This window comes from Eleginops maclovinus, chromosome 10 (assembly GCF_036324505.1).
Source record: "Eleginops maclovinus isolate JMC-PN-2008 ecotype Puerto Natales chromosome 10, JC_Emac_rtc_rv5, whole genome shotgun sequence".
Lineage (NCBI taxonomy): Eukaryota > Metazoa > Chordata > Actinopteri > Perciformes > Eleginopidae > Eleginops > Eleginops maclovinus.
Genome location: NC_086358.1, coordinates 9,791,050 through 9,815,989, shown reverse-complemented (window position 1 = coordinate 9,815,989; position 24,940 = coordinate 9,791,050). Strand labels below are relative to the sequence as shown.

At 40.6% G+C, this 24,940-nt stretch overlaps 2 protein-coding genes and 1 long non-coding RNA gene across 12 annotated transcripts in view; 2 read left to right on the top strand and 1 right to left on the bottom strand.

Moving 5' to 3' along the window:
• Nucleotides 1–640: 640 nt before the first annotated feature.
• Nucleotides 641–8,772, bottom strand: zdhhc6 (zinc finger DHHC-type palmitoyltransferase 6). 5 transcript variants are annotated; one of them, XM_063892968.1, is made up of 11 exons: nt 8,571–8,772; nt 7,262–7,804; nt 7,003–7,094; nt 6,727–6,886; nt 6,454–6,612; nt 5,806–5,859; nt 5,280–5,447; nt 5,109–5,150; nt 4,665–4,810; nt 1,375–1,421; nt 641–1,284 (listed from the first exon to the last, which is right to left on the bottom strand). In XM_063892968.1, the coding sequence occupies exons 2-11, from the start codon at nt 7,526–7,528 to the stop codon at nt 1,187–1,189; spliced, it is 1,233 nt and encodes a 410-aa protein (XP_063749038.1). In that variant the 5' UTR covers nt 7,529–7,804; nt 8,571–8,772; the 3' UTR covers nt 641–1,186. The 5 variants fall into 5 exon arrangements, with proteins under 5 accessions (XP_063749038.1, XP_063749037.1, XP_063749036.1 ...); XM_063892967.1 differs by having other exon boundaries at nt 4,665–4,813; nt 8,571–8,770; XM_063892966.1 differs by having other exon boundaries at nt 641–1,287; nt 8,571–8,766.
• Nucleotides 8,773–8,836: 64 nt separating this feature from the next.
• The window catches only part of vti1a (vesicle transport through interaction with t-SNAREs 1A), a 108,514-nt gene continuing 92,410 nt past the window's right edge, over nt 8,837–24,940 (top strand). For all 6 annotated transcript variants that reach the window (XM_063892974.1, XM_063892970.1, XM_063892975.1 and 3 more), the window contains exons 1-3: nt 8,837–9,032; nt 13,216–13,274; nt 14,242–14,352. In XM_063892974.1, coding sequence (XP_063749044.1) covers nt 8,939–9,032; nt 13,216–13,274; nt 14,242–14,352 — 264 coding nt within the window. In that variant the 5' untranslated portion in view covers nt 8,837–8,938. The remainder of the gene's footprint in view (nt 9,033–13,215; nt 13,275–14,241; nt 14,353–24,940) is intronic.
• On the top strand, nt 18,121–19,946 carry LOC134871356 (uncharacterized). Its single transcript, XR_010166677.1, has 3 exons — nt 18,121–18,268; nt 18,674–18,736; nt 18,857–19,946. It is a non-coding gene; the product is annotated as an uncharacterized LOC134871356 (long non-coding RNA).

Below are 24,940 nucleotides of genomic sequence, written 5' to 3'. Positions count from 1 at the left end.
AGAGGCTACAGTAAAACAAAACAGACACAGGATAAATACATTATAGAGCTAACTTTATAAAAAAAGGACCCTGTGATACAAGGACATGCACACTCACACACAGGTGTTTTTACTTATTTGCCTGATCTGACCTTTTTTCCACAACAGTAGAGGTGTGTGCAAAATGTGCTTGATCTTGATTGACATGGCAAAACATCTCACATTTTTAGTTCATGCCAAGTATCCTATAATAACACCCCTAAACAGATGAAGCCCAATCAGTGAGTTATTGAAAGCACTTGCAAAGGTGTGCAAAATCTTCTAATAAATATGTTACTATGTGTTACAGTGTTTAGCATTTACTATGTTTAATAGTTTTAATGTATTCTTGAGTTTCAGGAACTTTAAATCCCTGTTTGAGGTATTCAGGCTGTATAGTTCAGTATAAGTGTACTTTACGCATATACTCAAATAATGAATTCACTAGGCCATGCAAACATACTTGCAAAGTTAAAGTGAAACGTCTTAGCATATATACGCTGCCATAAATCCTAATTTCTTCACCAAAGGCTCAATTATTTGACAGATATACTCAAAGAATGAAAGTTGTACTTCATTTTACATGTACGTTACATGCTAGAGCACAACAACAGGACACAACTTTTGCAGAAGATATTTTAATTTTCAATTGAGAGTTTGAGGCCAACAGTTTGTTTTGTTACAAAAATAATAAAAAGAAACTAAGTGTAATTTCCATATATTGTAGAAAGAGTTGCATGAAGAAGTCCCGGGGTAAACTGGGCAGAGGCATTGCATAATTAGCAAAAAAACACAAGTAAAAACAACAGATTCAAGTAAAAAGGCATGTAATCACAACAAAGTCACATTAAAGCCTGGGGGCAATTCTTGGGAAATTAAGACTCTTGCTGGGTTTCACTTTTGGTCAGAGGAGAAAAACTGAACCCATGGGACCACTCCCTCTTCAGACTCTGTAGTCATCTTTAAGAAATGAATTCAAGTTGCTCAGTAGGACTTGGTGAACTATGTTCCTTTAAAAAATTCAAGTTGGTCAAAGTATGAGTTCTTGATGGTGAGCCTGAAGCAGCTGCAGGCATGACATCTTGAGTGGATGTATATTTATGAACATGGACAGACACCGTTTGTTCAGTTTGACTCCCCTGCTCTACATGAAGCCTCTTCCAATATATTAATTTACTTTCTTATCGCTGGTGCTATCGCTGGCAGCTGTGTCATAATGGCACTTCTCCACACATCGTCTTGGAAACCATCCCCTTACGCGGTCTCCTACTGAAAGGTAAAAAAAGGATTAAAGGACACAGTTATACATTTGATAGAGGGAAAACCTAACTTTAACCCTAGCCCATCACAACCTACCTATATTATGCTCCTCGTTCAAAACTTTGTCTCCATACATCCACCATCTAAAAGGGAAAAAAAACAACCATTAGGAGAATTAAATCAGACAATGACAATGCAGTTCTAGTATGTTACTTATGAATTTAATAATAAATCCTTAACTGGAACATGAAAGAGATCAAATTTCAGAAAAGGTGTGAGAGGAAAATGTGTTTTAGAGTTTGTCTCAAAGAAAACTATAACTGCATCAATATGGCAACATTTTGGATTCCAAGCGGATGAAAGAAGAAAAACAGAAGAAACTTGGAAGCCGAACTTCATTTGGCTTCTCTTAGGACAGTGGTTCTTAAACTTTTTGTCTGACGACCCCACAAAAAAAACTGGAGAGGTTTGGTGACCCCACTTTCCCAAAAGTGTGTAAGTGTGACGTCACGTTTCCGTAGCAACCGATTTTTTGTTCCAATCCAAACAAATTAACAATGTATGACGATTATTTTATGGAAAAGGAACGATTTTGTGTGAATTAATTTACGAGTTTGCGTCTCCAATGATTTGAGTGATAGTCATACATTTTGAAAGAAACAGCAATGCCATCTGCAGTTTGGTTGTTTGGGGGCGGGCTGTAAATCGCGTTGCCAGGACAACGTTATGCATTGCAAACCCATGGTAACGACTGTCAATCAAGCAAAAACAAATAGGCAATGTGTAAGAAAAGGCCTGGGCGGCAACAATTTATTAACGCAAACAAGAACTGGAACAAACAAAGCAATGAAACAAATGTCCAAATCAAACGGGAGTCAAGAGTCAACAGAGAGTGTGTATGATTGGAACGATCTCACTTCCTCTTATACGGACGCCATGTCAATGAGAAGGATGGGCCTGCTTCCGCGAGCATAGCAGGTCAATTCGGGGATCGATGCTGCTCACAGCAACACGAAGATTCTCCTCCATGCTGTTGAGACGACATCTGTATTTGTTCTTTATGTAGGCCAGGGACGAAAATGTCTTTTCGCACAGATAGGTTGATCCAAACGGCGTGAGGATGTCCATGGCAGCCTTGGACAACCCGGGGTATTCCTGCACAACTGACAGCCAGAATTCATCTAGAGTTTTTGAGGCAAACGACGCCTGCAATGTGCGGTCGCTGGACAGCTCAATCAGCGCATCCTCGAGCTCAGATGGCAGGTTGTTTGAGGAGCAGTTGGTGAATGGTTGTCGTACCCAGTCAAAAGGCTCTACATTCTCCGTGAGGAAATACTTATTGAATTTGTCGAGGAGACTACGAAGATGACAGGTTATTGACTCTTTCAATGAATTGGCATTCATGTCACTCTCCAAAAAGTCGTGCAGCTCCGAGAACATTTCAAAGTCCCCACTCTCTGCACGGGCTGCCCAACGCTGCAATTTTTTTGTGAAAGCATTCACTTTGTCTGAGAGGGTCAGGATGTTTGTGCTGGGGCCTTGTAGTGACAGGTTGAGACTATTTAATTTGTCAAATATGCACGCCAGGTATGCAAGACGTGATAACCATCTCGAGTCAGTGAGATGGTCTGCAAGAGGGGAATGCACGTCTGAGAGGAAGGTGCGCACCTCGCTTCGCAACTCGAACAGGCGTGTAAGAACTTTGCCCCGTGAAAGCCACCTTACCTCTGAATGAAAAAGAAGGGATTCATGTGCAGACCCCATTTCCTGGCAGAGAAGGGCGAAGAGTCGTGAATTTAAAGGGCGCGATTTGATCGAATTCACTATTTGGATTGCTGTTTGAAGAACATTGTTAAGCTCGGGTTCAAGTGTCTTGGATGCCAGGGCCTCCCTATGGATAATGCAGTGTGTGAACTTGACATGTGGTGCAACGCTAAGGACCTTGGCTTTCAGCCCTTTGTGTTTTCCCATCATAGCCCCGGCACCGTCAGTGCATATGCTTATGCATTTATCCCAATCCAGGCCTGTCTCCTCCATCCAACCATTAAGACAGTTAAAAATGTCTCCACCAGTACATCTTCCTTCCATCGGAGAGCAGCACAGCATGTCCTCATGCAGTTTCCCGTCATGACTGTAGCGAATGAAAACCATTAAATGGGCTACATTAGTCAAGTCAGTAGACTCGTCTAACTGCAAAGAAAACCGGCTGTTTTTCACTCTCTCGATGAGCTGGCATTTCATATCATTAGCGATGTCGTTAATGCGTTTGGACATGGTATCATTGGAGAGGGGAATCTGTTTAAGCACACTTGCGATCTTTTCACCATGCATTGCTGTGGTCATCGCAATTGCTGCAGGAAGGATGAGGCTTTCAGCAATTGTGTGTGGCTTTTGTGCTTTGGCTACAAGGTGGGCCACTTTGTATGACGCTGCCAAGGCTTTGGTGGGCACAGTAGCTTGGCTATGCACAACGGTCTTTTGCCCATGCAGCGCAGCTTCTTTTCGTAAAAAAAATGTCATGGGTTTCTGAGCATCATCTGGATGTCGGCTTTCGAGATGTCGTCTCATTTTTGTGGGCTTTAAACTTTCATGTGCCAGAACATCGCCGCAAATAACACACTGTGGGTGGTCGAGCTCATGTTTTACCTGGCACGTGAATCCATATTTAAGAAATTCTTTCAGGTATCGGCGACGCCTCGTTGGTGGGTCTTTTTTATTCTCACCACCGGCCAAACTTGTCCCATCTGAGGATCGCGGAGGAGTAGGTGCACAACTGGAGGTAGATGGCACTTCTGAGCTCAAATCATTGTTTTTTAGCAGCCACCTGTCCATTTTTGATGAAAGTTATAACTAGGCTAGTGGCTAAAAAAGTGGCTAGTATCACAAACGTGGCTAGTAACGTGGCGAGTTAACTATGACGTATTGTAAAAAAACCGGGAAGAAATTGAGTTTGAACAGTGGGCGCAGATTGTTACATTGTTTCTATCATAGGACCAATAAACGATTCGAAACGCCATTTAAAGCTGGGCAACTTTTTTTTTTCTCTCTCTCTCTCCCTCTTAACAGCGTGTAGGAATGAGAAAAAGGCAGATTTTCATTGTATTGACATTTTATTTTTCGTTGTTTCACCAGGTGTTATAACAGCTAATTTCCGACTGAAGTAACAAATAATTTTGCGACCCCACGGAAGTTTTTGCCGACCCCGTTTGGGGTCGCGACCCCTAGTTTAAGAATCACTGTCTTAGGAGACAATTCTGAGTCAAGTGTGACATCTAGTGGTACAATTTGGTATCCCAGTCTGGTCAGATGTTCGGCCTAATATCAAACCATTTCAGACATTTTGTATTTTTACATCTACAATTCAGACTTCTAGACAAACAACTTACTTAGTGCCACGAGTGGCCAGGATGGTGTCCCCCTTAACAAGGGGGATTCTGGGCTCTTCGGTGCAGGGGGTTCTGAAAAAGGTTTGGAGACCTTTGCTGAGAGGGCAGCAGGCTCCATTATAGTCCTCCACTGCTTGATACTGGACCTGCTGGCCGAGGCATACAACATATCTAATTATTCTACTGCTCCCACACAAATTTAATTCAGACGTGATAATAGTGTGGGTTTAGGAAGTCAAATTCTTTAATCTTAATCCATTAGAATGTCTGACAACATTTCTGGCAATCTTCATTCAATTATAGTGATTTTGTCTTGATGTATGAAGTACAATTAAATAAATCTCACAAACATTCCTTTGGAGTCACATACAGCGATTCTAGCCTAAAACATACTCTGTATCCACATGTCAACTGTATGTGGATACAGATGTGACAGGTACTTACACTTCTCACTCGTTTATCAGCTTTCTGCTTCAGTTGTTCGATCTGTTTGAGGGGGAACAAGACAATAAACTTCACTTTCATCTCACTTTTATACAAGAAATGTATCAAGAGGAGGACTTTTTACAATACCTAATGCCTCAACTACAAATTAACTCAACAAACTGAACCTACAGTTAAGGTGTGCTGGTGACACTTTGGATGGACTGGCCATACAATGCCGTCACCCTTGGGCGACCCTGTCCAGGTAAAGACTTGTTTGAAGTTGAGCCAGCGGGTGCCGAGGTCGTAAGGGAAGATGAAGTCCTCCCCTGTTTGGTAGTGCTGTATTCTGTCTTTGGCCTAGTGGAAAACAAAGAGAAGATTGTGTTTGTATATGTTTCAATAGGATTGTTTAGGCGGGGTGGTGTCAGGTTTCTGTAATCAGCCTGCTGTATTGTGCTGACAGATGATCCTGGGAAATGTGTAAATTAGTCATGAAAGGGACATTTTTTATTTAAAGAACTATGGCCATGAAATGTTGGAAACGTGTTAAAATAACGTCATAAATAATGGAATACTGTGTGAACAGCAAAGCTTGTGACATTCTAACTTACTGTTTGTAGATCAAAAAAACAAATAATACAGAAAGGCACCCATACTAAAGCAAACTAACATAACATCCCAAACCAACCATTGGAAACCCCAAAAAAATCCTGACCTTTTCCTCAATCCAGGACTCGATCGAGGTCTTATTTCGAAGTATGACTTTCATCTGAAAAAGAGTATTTCAGTCAACTTATATTTTCCTTTAAGCTGGATTGTAGGCCTTTTATACATACATAAGTGTCTGTTACATTCAAGCCTGCACAAAACGAGGTCACACAATGCTGATTTAGGTTATCACCGTCAGGGAATGCTCTCTGTTTTTGCAGTGTACCACAGCCGTGGTGTCTGGTGTCGGTGGAAACGTTGTCACTCTGGTGCACTGTGATGTGTCAACTAGCCATAGCTAAAGGGGGCAGGAAAACCTACAAAGGTTTCATAAAGGTTCTTGAATGTATACTTCAGATATAAAAAAAGAGAGTTAAGATAAAGGGTTGAGTCCTAATTAAAAAGCGATGCCAAGGAAAAATGTAGACTACTGGGGGAGATGCTGGAAGCTTACCTGAAGGCATAGGCATTTGTCATAAGCACACATCAAAAGTTTGTGTAGTTTTGCTCACTGCGAGAAGGGGGAGACAGTAGTTCTGCACTCCAGCTTTAATAAATGGTATCAGTTGCAAGGTTAATACGGAACTGATCATGTCAATGACCACAATACTAGCCACTAGCTACTATAAATCTAAAACCACAATTAAAAACGTACCTGTATGACGAAGAGCATGCCAACGGCAATAGTCGTGCCAAGTGCCAAGCCTAAGGCAAAGAGTGTAGCAGCAAAGGCGGGCACACTGAATGGCATGAGGGGCTGGAATTGACGCACAGCACTCATATCAATCTTTACAGTGCTCCAACCAAATGAAATCTACAGTGAAGAAAACAGCATGTATCAAAATGATTAACTTACTTTGCAAGAGAAAAGCTGTGTTGGCAGTAGGCCATGAAAAGCATAGTGTGGTGCGGTATAGAGACTACTGACCCTCTCATACAGCTGTGTGTACATGGTCATAATGAATATGATGGCAGCATGTGAGCACCCCAGTGGAGCCAGCAGCAAAAAGCTGGTGAAGTAGGCGTGGTTCAGGTGGCCGCAGCAGTTGTTGATCCAGGGGCAATGGTGATCCATCTTCATCACACACCTGTTGGAGGGGAGGCAGAGGAGAAGAGGAGTGATGAGGAGCTACACCGTGTGATGTAAGCTCTTTTATGTGATAAAGAAAACCTGCTCTTATTTTGTAATAAATGTTCTTGTTACCTGTTACACTTGCGACAATGGTGGGACCTGGGGGACTTGTACCCTTGGCACACTCTGCAGTACTGCAAGTACTGGGTATCCTGTTGATTCTCCTGTTTCATGATAAACAAAAAACTTTTCTTTCATGGTTGTATGGTTTCACTGTTTATCACCACTTTAAGAGGTGGCTTCATTGACAATGTGTAACCTGTTCTGTACACTATTTGTTATAAACAAACACTGAACATTGTAAGCTTTTGTTTTGATTGAGTTTGCTTACTGGTTTCCAGCCTAAAGGGATGTATCCAGGTCCAACAAACATCGCATTGAAGTAATTGTAGAGGATTAGAACAGTCCAGTTGAGTAGCATGATGAAGTTAATGCTGCCTCCTGTAGTGTCTAGCGGCCAGTACCAGATAATGGAGTCCAGAATTGCCATGGTGGAGCATATAGCAATGACTGACAGGGCTATGACCGGACCCCAGTGGCACAATCTTCGAACCTCATGGAGGTTCTGAAATGTCACAAAAGTTGACAGGAAATTCATCTTCTCGCTACAAGGTTTGTACTAATATTTTGGTAGAGTTCCTGAAATGTATAGACCAAGCTCCAGTCTGTTACTTTTTTCCCCTGCTACCTTGCAAAGTCAGGAGTGCAGGTGATGCACATATTTTTTCTCGTCTTCTGAGTACCCAGCAACTGGCCTGCTCTTGGGTCATTGGGGCTCTCCGTGTCCCATTGTTCCTTGCCGTGGCAAAGAGCAGCATCCTCTCCAGCCAGTCTTCGGAGCACACTATTGTTGTGTCAAAATCAAATTCCCCATCTAAGAAAAGAATAGAGAGAGAGAGAGAGACAATTAAAAGCACATGTGATATACATTTAATGACCCACAATTGTGGCAGAGTATTTAACACACCTACCTAAAACTAATGCCTTCAAATATAACAGCTTGTAATAAATCATATTTCCATGAAAGTTATAATGTTGAGTGTTTTGGCTTGGTGTTGATTAACAGATATTCAAATGTAATCTTTATTTCTTCGATTCTAATTTTAGTAAAGTAAACTGATCAGATAATCCGATGTATTCATACATTGTCACTGCAACATTGCAATATTATTAGCTAATAGCTTTAACTCAAGGAGAATTAACGTAAACATTTAACAGACCAAAGTGGCTAGCGCTGGATTGTACTTTTGGACAGCCATAGCATTTCACAAACAGCGGAAAAACTAATTAGCTTGTTACCAAGCTAGCTAAACTGAATCAAGAAAAATACATTTTATTTTAATAGTATATGTAGGCGTCAACATGAGATCACTCTAGTCAAAAATAATAATAAGCTAAAAAAGAGATTGAGCATTTTGTAATTGTTTTGTTTAGGGTGTGTACAAGGGCTAACGTAACATCTGGTAAACTAGCTAGCTAGCGTGATATCCAGCTTGACAAGATTAACGTATTACTGACACAAGGTGCAAAGAAAAAACACGGATAATATTGCATCTTAAAATATAACGAATGCTTACTGAAACGCGTTTATTAGCATTTTGTATGGATGGAGACAAAAACTGTCACTTTAAATTACCAACCTGTCCACTTCCTTGGTTTTCTTCTTCGATTTCTTCTGTGTACAAAGCGAGTGGAACCTTTCTCCGGGTGTCTCAGATACTGTTACACCCTACCTTTTGTTGACATATTAAAATCCTCAATTCAATGTATTTGTTTATTTATTATAATATTGTTTGAGTTGTATTTGTTCACTCTTGAAAAAAATAAACATGACAGATATAGTATTTTAACCAGCTGAATCACTTTTAGCGCCAGGAAAATGAAATCATGTTTCTTACCGAGCGCATTTTACTGCGACTCAAGGAAGGAACTCCATTCTTCCATTCGATACTTGTTGTTATTATCCTGAGCTAACTGTCAGCTACCTGTTTTAAACCTAAACGTCACAATGTCTTCAGACTTTGAATCCTACGAGCAGGACTTTGGGACCATTACAGCAGAAGTAACCAACAAAATTGGCCGAATTCCAAAACTAAGTGGAGGTAAGACTGTTATATAAGTGAGTTGAATCGCTGAGCTGAAGCTGGCTATCAGTTAGCTGGCATTTCTCAGCTGGGATGGCTAGCTAACGGTAGCAGGTATAGCCTACAGTACATGTTATTTCATAAATGTACTACCTTATCTTCGGGAGAAAACAAATGTATTGGGCTAAATGTTGACACATGTCGAGTGTGTTCTTGACTTTTATGCAAATAGATGATTCACGTGTTGCTGGCTGACATAATAGCTTGTTATTCGTTTAATGTATTAAGCCAGTGTTAAAATGTGAGACAAGAGGCAAATGACATCTTATATTTATTCTCGTTGGTTAAGTACGAATTAATTTCCAGTATTTTAACCTCGGTAATAGTAGGTTTAAAGGACAAAAATATTGGGTCCCTATTATTATAGTTGCTCATTGTAAATTAAAACCATCAAAATGGATCGATAGTAAGAGATTTTTGACACTGGTATTTCTGTCTTCCCATGGAGTCTTGACAAAGGTGTTTTTTTTTCTTCACAAATGGACATTGTTGGGTTCGAAATCACCATAGCAACTCAGCAGGTTCATGTGTTTTCATGCATCAATGAAACTGATGTCCATGACAAAATGATCCATTTATTTGTTGATTTGATTCTTTCAGCAGTCCAGAGACACGTTATGTTGGTCAGGTGAATTAGTCACAACAAATTGTACTTCATTGTGAATTCATCTGTGGGTGTTATATTTGACAGGACTGCTTTTTGACTAATAGATGCTAGAATAGCTAACAACCCAATGCCTGAAATTGAATATGTGTGTAAAGACAAAGATAGAAAGATGGATGGATGTTTGACATGATCAAACAGTCTATGTTAGCCAAATGACCCTTAAAGGGTTTAAATAGGGGTCAAGTCAATATTCGTTTCTCCTTTTTTTTGGATTTGCCTATTGGGGATTTGTTTTCCTTGTATTCTCCATATGGACCTCTATGGCCGGATTGTTCAGAAACCAAAAAGCGCCCCCTGTAGCCTACATCCTTTTCCTTAGTGACTGTACATACACACTATTCATCACCAAAGAGCTTTGCAAATAATAGCGTTTATAGTTACTTTATTGACAACATTTTTTTGAGTCATTTCATGATAAATTAATGAGAGAAGTAGGAATGACATGCAGCAGATATGATGAGTCTTAATTTCTTTATTTTGTCAAATTGAATATATATATATGTCCAGCTCCGGAAAAAATTAAAGAGACCACTCCAAATCTTTCTTAAATCTTTATGTATGGCAGCCATTCCAGTGTTTGTTGAATTTCAACACAGAACAAACTGTCAGTAGATTATAGAAAACAATAAAGGCAAATAATAATAATTTAACTCAAAGATATGTCTATAAATAATAAACCAAGAGTAAGTGATAGTGCTGTAGTGGTCTTTTCCGTGGCTGTACATATATTTACTTTTTGACCAACTGTGAGACTCAGTGTGTTCATAATAAATAGTCACAATGGTGTACTAAAATCCATTATTTTATAAAGATTTATAAATGGATGGGAACAGGCACAGCCTTCGGTTTACAGGTCAAAGATGATGTGATAGATCCTACACTCATGTGTTACTGGCTTCTATACTCACAGGTAGGAGCGTTTTGGCACAAGCCTCAACCTGTCACAGACCAAAAAGGGCTGAGGGCTGAGAAATCTTCATCCCTCTCTGTCTTTTTTTGTATTGTTATACTTTCTGGTCAATGTCTCTTGAGGTCCTAAAAAAGAATGTAACAGACAGGTATTCGAATAGTGCAATTTGAGTATTTGACAGTGATTAAGTTAGTGACAGTTAGAAGTGGAAGTATAGTCACTGAGTTTGCTTTTTTGTCAAATAAAAAAATCTAATCAATTTTGACCTGATATTTTTCAGTGTAAAATCAACACCACGTTATTAGACTTACAGAAACTGCACAAGTCTATTCAAATATAATAAACATCAAGTATTGCAGAAATATTATTTAACTGTAAATGCTGCGGAGCTGGCAAACTTTTATTGTCCGCAACTGACTTCTGCTCATAGCTTATTTTCAGTTTTCACCGCTAAAAGCTGCTTCCAACCCCTACTTGGAATATTATCAGCCTTGCTCATTGTTGTTTCAAAGGGCACTGCACCTCACAAAACCTTGCCTCACTGAATATTTCTCGTTTGGAATTGGCCTCTTTGAAGCTTCATGGCAGCCCATTCCACAGTGTAATTCCACATTGCATCGTCTCGCCATCTGTTGACTGTGCCACTGTAAGCCCATATGAATATGCACAAAGCCAGGAAATGCATTACAACCCTAAGTAGATATTCAACGTCTTCTGCCACCAACAAATTGGTCAACATTTGAATTTCAATTCCCTTCGTTCTCATTAGGGTTTTCTTCTTTTTTCTTAAGTCAATCTGGCTCTTCTTCCTGAAGTGGCTGAATTGTTCTGAGTGATTTGACAGCCCTCTATTTAATACATTAATATAGGCTGCGACAAAGGGCTTTTGTTATTGCTGTTGTTGTATCTCTCTATTCACATGTGCACAATGACTGATAATGGCCAGGGCGTATGGAAAAAATGGCATTGGCTGTCTTCATTCATGCAATCAAAGCCCTACTTCTTCTTTGTTTGCCGTACTTCTGGGTACAAAACTGCTCATCCGTCCGTCAGCAGGTTCTAGTCTCGGTAAATATCCATACATATTTCACAGCCCTCCAGCTCGGGCCTGAGTGTGAGCACGAAAGCAGCAACATCGCACCTTTCAGTGATTCGCCTCTGGCTGTTTACGGTGTAGGTTTCGAGGCTGGACACAGGTTTTAAAAATGCATTTCAGGGCTCGCTAAAGTTAATGTTGGCCCGTAGAACCTGAAAAATACAAATATTGACTTAGATTTGTTCTTACGATGTTGCAGTCCCACAAGAAGAAGATATGTTGACTTTGAGTTGAATTATTTAGAGTGATCAAATATTTATCAGAATAAAGCTTCTTCTCAAAAATATTTTTTACATTTTATTACAAAATATTCTTTCTTGAAATGATTACTTTAAAGAAATGATGGGTCAAATTCAAATAATTGAAAAATACCGTTAATATTTCTGAATGTTTTTTGTTTTTTTTAATAGGAAAACCAAAATGGGTCCTACCTCCTCGTTCTTTAGATACCTAGTATAATCTAAAATGTATCCCAAAATATTAGTAATCAATAAGTATACGTAACTCGTAATATAAGTTAAGAATTTTTACAATTCCAAGTTGAAATGTCTACTTTGATGAAGCATCATATGCCATTCCTTGTATTGGATAATGACAACTAAACATTATAGTAGCTAAAGGTTAAGTGATCTGCTGTAAACTCTGTACTGGGACGGTCATTGGTTAAAATACAGACGCTTTTTAAAATCAGTGGTTTTTAATCCTAAAATGTTCTAAGATAATGACACACTACAATGGCCTTTTTGTCTGTCTCCATTATGAATCTGTGAATACACCTATACTTAAATATGAGTCTTTCAAAACCTTTTGTAATGTCTTTCAACATTTTGGTCAATCTTTACTCCGTTTTGACCTCCATTGAAACACCCTGTGTTATCGATGCTTGTTTCCAACATTAAAGGATTCTCCGGGACCGTATTTCTTCTTCTCATGCAGTTCACTTTCAGGGCAAACAGCTCATTTTAGAACAGAGACCAGTTCTGATATGTGCAGAAATGAAGTGGTAGCGTGGCTGCCTTTAAATAACGATGGGATGTACGGTGCTTTGCGTGCCTATTTGGAGCGCTCGCAAGTCATAATGAGTTTCAATGGGTAATGTGGAAGAGCAGCCACGGGGTGAGGAGCTGAACGGCGCGTTAGTCATTCTGAGTGGGACTCATACTTCTGGCAAGTGAGCAAAGCTGACACCTCCCTTCCCTTTGAGTTGGCACGAGGTGTCTCACTGCTCCTCAACAGAAACCAACAAAGGCCTCATAGACGCCAATAACTAAGAGACATCAAATGTTGGCTCGTCGTGTAGAGAGAATGTGTAAATATATCTTCAAATGTGTCCTCCTGTGTTATTTTCTCCCAGTCTTTCTTTCTCTCTCCCCCTCTCTTCCCCCGTTGCGGGGGAGTTAGGTTGTTGTCATGAAGCGCTGTTCCTCTGTCGGCTGATCAATATGTTGCTGTTTTTTTCTCTTTTCAGAGGAGAAGACACAGCTGGTTCTAAATGTCGACAAACAGCTTGAAGAAGTCAGAGAGTTGGTATGTCTTTGATCAGTAATTTTCTCCTCTTCCCATTTCCTAAATAATGAATTTGTGGAAAGAGGGAGGGTACAATTTTCTCTGGCACCAGACAACAGCACCTGTATTATCCTGGTGGTGACATGACATGCAGACACCGACAGACGCACACACACTTCACATGGCGGAAAGGAGGCTTCCTCCACACATGATTACTTTCCAGTAATCTGCTTTTAAGTGACACCCCTATGACACATTTCAAGCCATTATCTTGAGGTGGGAGCCTTCATGTCGCTGTTTAAAAATGAGCAAAGTCACCTGACAGAGACAAATTGTTGTTGCAGTTGTCTTGTTATGTCACAGTGATTAGTTTCCTCCAAATGCGCCACGGAGAGACCTGTCTAGCCATGCATCAAATGTACTTTTGCTTTATTCACTTTGACATTGTCGGGCCTGTGCATGTCGCTGAAATGAAGGGGCGCTCATATTTGATAGTGTATTTATTTACAGAACAGCCTCCCTCTGTCACAACTTTTATCCCGGCTGAGTGACGTGAGCGGGAGGTGTTTTCATTTTACAATCAACAACGGAACATATTAAAGTTATTGCCGCTGAAATAACTCATTTCAGGAAGTTCAATATTTTCAGAGTTGTCACAATTTCTATCTTCAGCAGCGGTTTGTCATAGAGAGTAACCTTTGGTGAGACATTTACTGAAATGCGTTGATAGTAAAACAATAATAATTACAGTATTTTTATTTCACCATTTGTTCAAGACTGCTATAAAAATATTCTAATAAAAAGTGCACATTTCAGAAGGTTTGTACCTTCACAGTAGGAAGTAAATGTAAATTCAAATCAGAATAAACTCCAAACCTGTCACTATTGTAATGTCTCGTACTCCAAGCTATTCTTTACTTGTGAAATTAAATGGATAGTGTTATCTAGGAAAAAGTTTTGTGGAAGTAACTGGGCTATTGGGTTTCAGCTGGAGCAGATGGACCTGGAGGTGCGGGAGATCCCCATCCAGAGCCGGCCCATGTACAACAGCAGACTGAAGAGCTACAAAGGGGAGATAGAGAAGCTGGAGAAAGACTTTGTAAGTACCCACACACACCTTTATGATCATTTGAACATTACAAATATAATACACACATCAACAATCACCTTTTAAAGTCACTTTTAAAACATCTGTATGGCAAATGTACTATTTCTGTATCAGTGTAGGTGTCACCTTCTCACATCTTTACATGCACCTGCATTGTTTGCCCTCTCTCTAACACACACACACACACACACACACACACACACACACACACACACACACACACACACACACACACACACACACACACACACACACACACACACACACACACACACACACACACACACACACACACACACACACGGTCCTGAAGCCCAGCTGTGAATCCTCCGGGGCTAATTCCGACTTCATGTTTGAACTTGCATGTGTTGCCTATATAGAGCAGGGTGTGTGTTTGTGTTGTTGTGCAGAATCTGGCCTTGTTTAGTAATTCATAAATCTCGGTATGTCTTGACTTGATCTCCGGCCTCTATCAAAGCTTAATGAACAGCCCCCTTGTTGCCTACCAATAAGGCTGAAGACACTTATTTCATTTTTAACATAAATCAGCAGTAACTTGTCAATCCAATTTTTGCATACCCTCTTCTTCCCTTTGTAGCCTTCTGATTTCCCTAAGTTGAAAGACAGCTTTAATTCAGTGATTGTATTTAGATCTTTACCTTGCCTAGATATTTATCTTTAATGATATGTTTCACTGTTATTGTTTTCTGTTGTCAGTTTTGTTTTGCCGATGCTCACAACGCAATAGCAAACCCGTGGTGTAAATGCAACCGACCTTGAGTTCAAGAACAGACGAGTGCTCCCACAAATCAAATGTGATGTGTGATAAATCCACAGACTCAGAACGGGCTGGAAGGTACATGCTTAATGTTCTGTTTAAGATAGTTGCAGCACTTAACCTAGTTGCTAATGCGGTATTTACTATGTAATCGAGACACTTTTCAAAACCTTAATATGAATTGAAGGTGTAGCTTTTCTTTCATAGGGGAACTTTTTCTTTACTCCAAAACAGTTTTTTTTTTTTGTTGGTTAGCTTTTCCTTGATGAAGGATTTCAGGTATAATGGTAATAATTACAGATCATTAAAAATACACAAGCTTTTCTCCAAATTAATTACATCAAAATCTGAATTTAAAATGTTTTGTTTTTGTTACAAAATGAAATAAAAGCTGTAACAATCACATGTAATTCAGGGAAATATGAGATATTTATCATTTCTTTGATAATCTTTTCTGTTTCTTAGCCCATGAACCTGCCCTACTGACCGATGCCTGATTTCACCAAATCATTATCTCAAACATCTGCCTAATACCTTACACCATTCACCATGCAATTAATATAACTCTTTTTAATTTAACGTACAAACATGCATAAACAACCCATTTGGATGGAGATATCCTGCGCCAGTGATCAGTGAGAACACCACAGAGCTGTGTTCGCTGAGATCACAGGAGGCGATCTCCGTGCCACGACAGTTTACTTTCCTCGCCGTGGGCCTTTAATTGGTTCATGATTAATCTTTAACTTTTCTTCGCCACACACTTACCGTGCTCAATCATCAAGCAGTGAGCCCTGCTGTTGCTGATATTGCTGCACATTTTCATTACTTGCATTTGTATGCTTGTTTTTTGGGGGCAAAATGTGTTCTTCTTGCATTCTCGGATCGTAATTATTTCTAAAATCTTGCTTCCATATCAGTGCTCACTTGTATATCAGGCCAAAAATGCTAACATGTAAAGCAGAAGGCAGCAGTAGGACAGTCTGACTGGATGAAGAGTAAAAGAATATTGCCCTGCGTGTAGCTGTGACTCCACAGTTTAGCGGAGACATTTTCATTTTTCCCGCTCTGTGTGCGGTGTGGTCCGATCAGTGTGCATTTAAACCAGGATCAGCCACCTCACACGCAAACATCAAGAATATCTGCTCTCCCGTAAATCTGATGCAAGTGTTCAGAAGGCAAGAACTTCAGCCCCCTCTGAAGTGCCTCAGATGTGCCAAATGCTACAGCCGAGCTCAGCCTCTCACTTCCTGCGGGCCCGGGGAGGACATGACACTCGGCTCGAAAGGCGTCTAGTGGAAAAAAAGGCAATCTCCTTTTCTTTTTAATGTAAAAAGCTCTGGCTTTGTTGTGCTTTCTGTGGATATCAAGGCCCTTTTCCACTCCCTCACTACTCAATCCCACCCCCCACCCCAATCTCACCCCCTACTGGCCTCCCACGGGTGTCTCCCCCCTTAACCTGCTCTCTCATCCTCCTTTTCACCCGTGGTTTGAAGTCTTTCTACCACCGGTGTGCCAGCTTGAGACCTCATCGCTGCTCCTCTCCAGACAGGGCCCCGAGTCGACCTCAGTAACCCAGCCATTTCATCCGGGAAGACAACTTATCAAACGGGCATCCCAAAGGTGTATATATATATATATATATATATATATGATGTGACTTTGTTGGCTTGGCTGACAGCTTCATTGCGATAATAGAGGGGACAGTGGGGGTCTTAAAGGTGCTGGGTCGTGACAAACGGGCATGGCAGCCTGACCCAAAAAAAAGAAGAAAAGTGTGACGATGTTTCAAATGAAACAATGAAAATCCTATTTGGTGGAGTCTGCTTTTTTCTGGTCAGGACGCCACGGCTCTTAGCAGTGGCTTTGATCAGGTTAAGAAGAGGCCCGGCGTAAGCTTAATTTAATGAAATCTATCGGGTAAACAGAGCCACCATCCTCAAAGCGTCCGTCCCAGTAGGGAAGGTGGGGGTCTGAAGACGTCTGCTGTGTCTGACAGAACACAATCCTCTTTTGAGGATGTGACTCAAATGATGCTAAAGTGTGACGCCTCGGAGAAAGGGATGTCAGCCATAAGGTGTCATAAAGCAACGTTGGCTCAGAGTTTTAGAGATGGCTTTATGCTGGACACTCTGCTGTCAGTACACTAGGTCTGTGCTTTAATATGTTTACATTTTATTGAACCTGAAGTTAACATGGGATCTTAAAGAACTTTGAATATGAGGATATCACTGTTAAAACTGATTTGAACCGACTGTCCAAACTCTACCTTGACAGTTTTTCAAAGATTTTTTTTTTTCTTCTTCTTATTCATTTATTTAACAGGGACAGTGCACATTCATCAACATTTCTGTAAATGTTAGCCAAGAGTCTACTTTTCATCTGTAGTCCCTGGACAGATTTTGTTAGTCACCCTAAAGACAAATGTAATTTTACACAAGTAAAACAGTCAATAAAAACATGCAACATACAGTACTGGAAATGTTATAAAAAAAACAATCAAATAAAACAAAACAAAAAAAGAAACTCTGATCATTTACCAGAATTTTCACAAGAAAATATCTGAGGTGCATGTTTTAACTCACTGTTATGTTATTCTCCAGTACCATGTTCAGAAAGGTCTCTTAATAATGTGTAACTTCTTCCTTTGAGGCGTCAGTTTACCTCCCGCTGCGGTTGTGGATCTCTTCGTGCAGCAGATGGCGGTATTGCTCTAAGAATTATCCTCTGCTCCAGGTGCAGGACAAGGACAATATTGGGCACATTAACCAATTACTTGGTCTTTCTGATGTATGAGTGGACTCATGATAAACCCTTCCACTTATTACTCTGCCTGACCTCATTATTTATGCCTTGTAAAAGACATGGAAAATAATGTCCTTGTGGTAAAAGCCCATTTAATGCCTTATGGTTGTCTGGCCTCCAACTTTATGCATTTTCTTTAGTTTTCCTCTTTCCGCAGTCAAGCTCTGAAAGGTAATTAATGCAGCAAAATGTATGAATTAAATAACGTCCCTTCAAAATGATATTGTAAACGTTGAATACTGTTTCTCTTCCTTCTCCTCTCCCTAATTCATCTCTGTGACGTCAGGTGTTCGTGCGGATAACTCCCCTCAAGTTGTGTTTAAGGTGATGAGCTTTATTTCTTTTCTTTTTGTTGTCTTTTTCAATAGCAAAAACACTTCTGGACCAAATGTGAGAGGCATTTGTGTTCAAGGATCCTCGAGTCTGATAAAGGTTAATTGGTAGTCATTAAATATCAAGCACTGACAAGTTTTGAGGTAGAATTCTTCACATTTCAGTTTTTATTAAGTGTAATTGGGTGTCAAGGATGGTCAAGGCAGTTTTTTGAATGGTTCATTCTTTGGTACAATGTAGCAGGACTTATTTAGTTGGATAATTTTGGCTTAATAGAAAGCTATTGTTGCTTTCCATAAGATGCTGTTTCCTTTTTTATCGTGTACCTTGAACATGTCGTCCTTCAGCAGCATTATTTATTTTGAAATGCATATCATTACCCGGTCTTTATATTAGATTGAATCTCCAGAATGCGAGGTAATTCAAGAAGAATCTGACGTTGAAATCCCCAGAACAGCGGTACTTACCTTTTTTATCTTTGTTTATTCCACTATGGATATTAAAGTTAATATGTTATTGAGTCGTTTACCCAACTGTCACAGGGATATATCTTTATTCCTATTTCCTGCTTGTCCGCAGGGGTTATTGTTTGGAGTGAGTCACGGACAGTCAAGTGTGTATTCTGGACCGCCTTAAAAACCTTTGAGATGGATGCCTCCTGTCCGCCCAGGGACATAATTAATGTTTTTCCAAAGAGTCAGCCAACCTTGAAATATTGAACACTTTATTTGCCAGGTACACAGAGGTGAATGGAATAAAAAAAAAGAAGCTCTTGGTGCTGATTCCACTTTCATTTTTTTCCTTCTTGTTTTACCTGGATATCTGAGTTTGATTAGTTGTTTTCTAACTGACCTTCTAGAGTTGCCTTTAAATCTCAAGTTGGTTAGTTAGACTTTTCTAAGAGCAGCATGTGAATAAGGGCGAATGGTTTAATTAAAAATAAGCAAATGCAAATAAAATCAGTAAAAGATTGAATCAGAGTGTAAAAAGTGAACACCTTAGATGAGGCCAAGGCAAACCACTGTAACTCGTGGTTTTTATTCGGCCCCCCCATCAGAATAAATTGCCTTGTTGTAAAAGAACTAATGAATGACTCTTGACTTTAACACACACAGCTCCGGCTGCATCTTTCAGCTGCCAGTAAGAACGCTATCAGAAGTTTTCCATAAGCCTCTTTTCCTGTTTCCAAACCCCAGAGCTATTTGTTGCTTCTGCATCTGAAGGTCACCCACCATCGGTTCATCACTGGCAATGAATTAACATCCTTCCAGGGATTTTGAAATGCCATGTAAAGTATAGGGTATTGTCTCCATGTGAATGCTTCCTGTCTTGGGTTAAAGTTTAGTGCCTTATTTACTCTTCACTCAAAAACTGAAATTATGGAAAAGAGGCTGTTGTTCATTTAGGTGCTGTGTGAATGTTTACTTCCAATTTTCTTAATTAGTGGTCACGGACGGTCCAAGGTTGTGGAGACTATCCAACTTTAGCTGATAGCAGCCGTAAACTCATTATGTTTGGCACAATAAGCAACCTGAAGGGGGAAAGAATACTTTGCAAAGTCATTGTGTGTTCATCCCAAGGAGTTCTAGAATTTAAAAAAGGAAATGTGTTTTATTTCTCAAACCAGATGCTGATAATTATGTTGAGATTTAGGTTTTGATGGGAGATTTTAGGACCACTGTACTTCCAATACTTCACTGGTAGTGATAAATAAATCTGCATGGTTGTAATCCATCTTGAAGGGTTCTTGTTTTTTGCCCCCTGTCCTCGTTTCTAGTGACTCCTGCAAGTAGAGAACATGACAGACACACATTAGTGGGATGTAAGACACTTTAAATCGTATTGGCTTGCTTGTTCTTATTAAACACTGAGAAGTGAAGGCAGATTGACTCTTTTTATGGTTTATTGCTTAACAACTCATCAGCGACACCAAAGTCTCCTAACTCTTAACCAGTTTTAAAAGGACTCCCCCAATTGACAGCAGTTTTTCCCATATATTTTCTCCCAGTGCAGATTTAGGATGTAAACAAATAGATCTCCTTCTCTACTTATGATTTACATCTTTCATTTGGAAGTTGTTGTGAACAGTACGTCTTCCTCAAACCCTTTGTGGATTTGTGGCGTTGGGGGCTTTCACATGTCCTCTTTATGGACACCAAGATGGGATTCATTTTTTTCGGATTAGCCTTTAGTCACTCATGGGTTTGATGGTGAAAAAGCAGCAATGGGTCATTTTTGGGTTGAAGGACAGTGTCAGAATGAGGACAAAGGGATGTGCATATTGTATTATCAGAGAAAAACCAAGTGGACAAACCAGAATTTGAATTGAATTAAATGTAATACATCTTTGTGTAACTTTCTTCTGCAACCAAAAAAAGATGGATTTGAGTTATTTTTTTATTATAGTAAATCAGAGTGAATACTCATTAATAAGTAATGTCAAGTTAAGTTCTCAAATGGAAGTTTTATTAATGGTTGATTGTTATATTTTCCAAGTTCAAAATTCCCCCTTTTGGCAAGTTATTGTTGGTACTGCTGCTTTAATAGTTTATTCTCAAGTTGAACATTTAGTTTGTACTGAACATAATTGAAGAATCAAAATTAAACCCATGCTGTAAAAGCTGTACGTTTTTACGCTGATGATATCCTTATTTTAACCAGATTTGGAAGTTACAGAAAATACGAAGTGAAAATATATCACAAATAAAATACATTTGCCAGCCATTTCTGAGATTATGATAAGTATTAAGATAAGGGTCCCAGACGGAGCGGCAGGAATACATTTTGGCGACATGTGCTTTACTGTCATCCTGATGAGTTTCATGGTCATTAACAAGGCGGGTTCTTGTCAGTAGTCGACTCGCAGAAATCACATAGCCCATAATTTGTAAGCAGATCACCTGTTCTCCCCCTCCCTGTCTCTTTATGTTAACACTTGTCTGTATGGATGGGGTATCTGCATTATGCCTGGAGCACAGGTTTTGTTTGTCAGTGTGCAAATTCGACCGTTATCCTTCCACGCGATCGCTTCCTCTGTCGCTTATCTCTCATGGCCCCTCCAAAGTCGCCGTTCTTCCGCACACACTGACAGCGATCAGTATAGCTTTCAGACGCTTGTCTGGCTGAGTCTGCCATGAAGCGAAGGCCCTCCCAGGTCCCCTCGCTGTCCTCGGGGCTTGTGTGATTGAGTGACTGGAGCGAGTGGGGGCCAAAGATAATAAGGGGGAAAACATAAAGACATGGGGCGATGATATGATAACACCCCCTTCCTCCTCCTTTCTCTGCTCCCTCTTTTTTACTCCCCTTTCCACCTCCCCTTCACTTTTCCTTCTGTTCTTCTTGCTGTCCTACCCCCGTTTCCTTGCACCGAGCCTGTCCCACGCAGTACTGTAAACCAGAAGTGACATGTGACACCCACTCCCCAGTGATGTGCTGACAAGCGGGTACTAGAATAGGTGACAATGTTTTTTCTTCTTTTTTTGCCAGACTGGCTTAAGTATGGTGAAGGGATTCATGAAGTATTTATGAAATATATTATGAATCATTGGGTCTGTGTGTTTCCTCTGTATTTTAGGCAGTGGCATTTGCCTTTTAATAAGTAAGCCTCATATAAGGCGAGGAGGAAAGGGGTAAATAGAGGAAGAACTCTTTACATTGCATCTTTATTGTTGTGTTCTTTATCGAGAAAGCTCCGTGTTTACAAATGTTTTAACCCCTGCTCGCACCCACTTCACACAAAGACACACAAAGACACACAATTAAAATGAGTTTCCTTCTCTCATCCTAAGTGTTTCTAATGAGGGAGCGTGTCAGAAAGAAAGGGGAAGTGTTTTTGCTCTCAGCGACCAACAATTTTGCCTTTTCTCTGCTGTTTTTGAAGCCCGCAGTGGAATCTGGCTGTGGCCTTGATCAGAATTTCATTGTGGAAGATGAATTGGGTTTTCTTTTTCAATTATCCCAGAGGTTGGCCACCATTAGAGCACCAGCCTGCTCCTGCAGTGAGACTAAACTTGTTTTGTTGGCGTCATTACCATAGATCACTTGTTTGTATCGTCAAACTTTTTGTACATTTTTACTCCAGAATAATCATATTCTTTGCTTTAAGCGTTTGAATGTATCAAATGGGCAATAATTCCCAGTATTGCAATTTAAAAAAAACTGTCACATTTTTAAAAGTGGCTCAGGAAATTGCAAATAACTCTAATTATTTCTTTGTGGATTGAGTATATTGCATTTTCTTTTTTATAATCTGCTTAAGCAGTGTGTCATCTCTGTAGCCTTTTAAAAAAAAACTTTTCTTGTAAATTCCGGTACAAAACCTGCAGACTCCCAGGAAACTGGTAAGTGTATTGGGAAGTTCAGGAGGGCACATGTTGGAAGGGCTTTGGAAGGGGGCCTTACTGGCCTCATCAGCATTTGAATGCGTTCTGGCTACTGAAATAACAAAGTATACATAAATATATAGAGATAATGATCTGGCTAAGTCCCTATATGTGCTGCTGTATTCTTATGCTAATGAGCGCTGTTCATCACCAACAATGGTCACATTACAAGAAAAGGCAAAGCACTGAAGGAGATAGTCTTCTGTGCGTGTCCACTGACGGACGTGCAAACGCACATGCTCAGCAGGCCCGACTCCTCTCCCTTTGTGTCTAGGTTTTTTCTTTTTTTATTACATTTTTCAATTTTAGATAACACTCCAAGAATAGACATCAAACAGAAATGAATCATAAATGGAGGTCAGGAGTGAACCTCTTTCCAAAGCAGAGAAAGGGTTAAAAGTGAAGGTATTTCTTTCTTTAAAAAAGATGGGGGGACTGATAGGAGAGGAGCTCTTCTCAGCAGAGGGTTCAGTGAACCATATGTAGGTAGCCACAGGCTAATGGGCCGGTTGGTCCCTGGCTTGCCAGGTATCCTGCATTGCACATCTCCTAACACCCCCCCTCCTCCTCCACACACACTTTCTCTCTCCTCGTCATCCTCCAACACCCACCTCTACCACCCCTCCCACCTTCACTCTGTGAAAATCCCTCCTCCACTTTCCTCTAATCTCACCTTTTTCTCTGGTGCTGACCCGGGGAGGCCCACTTTATTCCCCACTGCACGCCAGAAGCCAGCGTTGTGATCGGAGCCCGGGCCCCTGTGCTGGTTCCCCCTCTCCTCTCCTCTCTCCTTGCCCTGGCTGCCCGCCTCCCCGACGGCTCTGCTCTATTGATTTACTCCTCCAACCACTGCTGTCTGTCTCTGTTTTGCACCACCAGCACCTAGGTCCCTCATCTCTATAACCCTCTCTCTTTTCCCTTTCTCTCTTTCCCTCTCTTGCTCTCTTCTTTCTTTCTTTCTTTCTTTTTATACTTTGTTTCGGTCCCCTCCTACACAACCATGGGCTAAGGGAGGAAACCTGACATAACACGAGAGATGGAGGGAAGGAGAGATGGAAGGATGGGGGTGTGGGAGGGGAAACGGGGCCTTTGATTTTTCATTAGAAGCACCTCCATATTTTAATATTGGGTTTAATCGGGCCCTCATGCCTTAAAGAAATAACCATTGAGAGATGATCCCTTGGCCTTCAAAAAGTATATGGCGCTTCTTCAATCAAAGCCCTCCTTGAATTTGCTCTTTTGTTTGGAGTTCACTTGCAATCCTTTTACCCCCCCTCCTCTCTTCTCTTGCCTCCTCTCGGCCTCTCGCTTTGTGGGTACAGTCGTTAGGCTTATTGACTGATCTCCGCTGTACTTAGCAATAGAAATGACTTTGACAGGGAAATCCACCACCGGTATCACAGAGGTACAAGCATGAAAGCGCCCTATCAGTACAGTGTGCTCTTTCACCAGCAAACCGCGAGGTATTTCCCACCCAGAGATAAAATCCTGTTTACTTGTGTAATACAAAAACTATAGAGTCAGTGATACAATTTAAAAATAGGAATTTAAATTTTTGGGTGAATTAAACCAATAAAGAGAAGTTTTCTCACAGTCGCCCTGACCGTGCCGGGTTTTTATTTAGTGTCAAAAAATACATTTTCCCCTCTAAAAAAGTCTCCTCACATCATACCTGTTCAGATATGTCGCAGGCTCATTTATTACCTTGCCGGGGTTGATCGTTCACCTTTTTGTTTGTGTTTTCAACAACGGCTTCTATGAGACTCCCTCAGGTTTTTCATGGAAGTGGAACACAATGCTGTGTGCGTAGAAGCCACCAAAGCACCAACTTGTGAGCTAATGAGAGACCCCATGCTGTTATCTGAGGCTCCGGCTCCTCTACCACTGCTGCACTTCTATTAGGGGAGAGAACACACACGGGGCCACCGTTCACATATGTTGTGCGCGTACATTCTCTAAAGACGGTTTCCCTGGGATGCAAAGGCTCGTGGAAGCCTCCGTTGTTCACACAGTTGCCCTCGCGCACGCGTGTGAACTCACACAAACAGACACTACAGTCAGAAGTGGGGGATTGGGTGGCACCAAAGACCACAATAAAACAAAGGCACAAATGACACCCTCCTGTGACAATCCCAATTGTAGCTACTTGCCTTTGTCTGATAATATATCAAATGCATTTAGAAAGAGCACTTACTTAATTGAACAACCTCTCCCAATTTGTTTGTGTTAAAGGAGAGTAGGAGACACCAGACAACAATTTGTGTGTGTGTTTTCCTTTGTG

Bases quoted from the DNA above. Each gene is read 5' to 3' on its own strand.
- zdhhc6 (XM_063892964.1), bottom strand. From the start codon at position 7,528: ATGAATTTCCTGTCAACTTTTGTGACATTTCAGAACCTCCATGAGGTT. The intron at 1,422-4,664 runs GTAAGTTGTTTG...TTTCCCTTTTAG, and splicing joins CTGGCCACTCGTGGCACTAA to ATGGTGGATGTATGGAGACA. The intron at 1,288-1,374 runs GTAGGTTGTGAT...TTTACCTTTCAG, and splicing joins GAACGAGGAGCATAATATAG to TAGGAGACCGCGTAAGGGGA.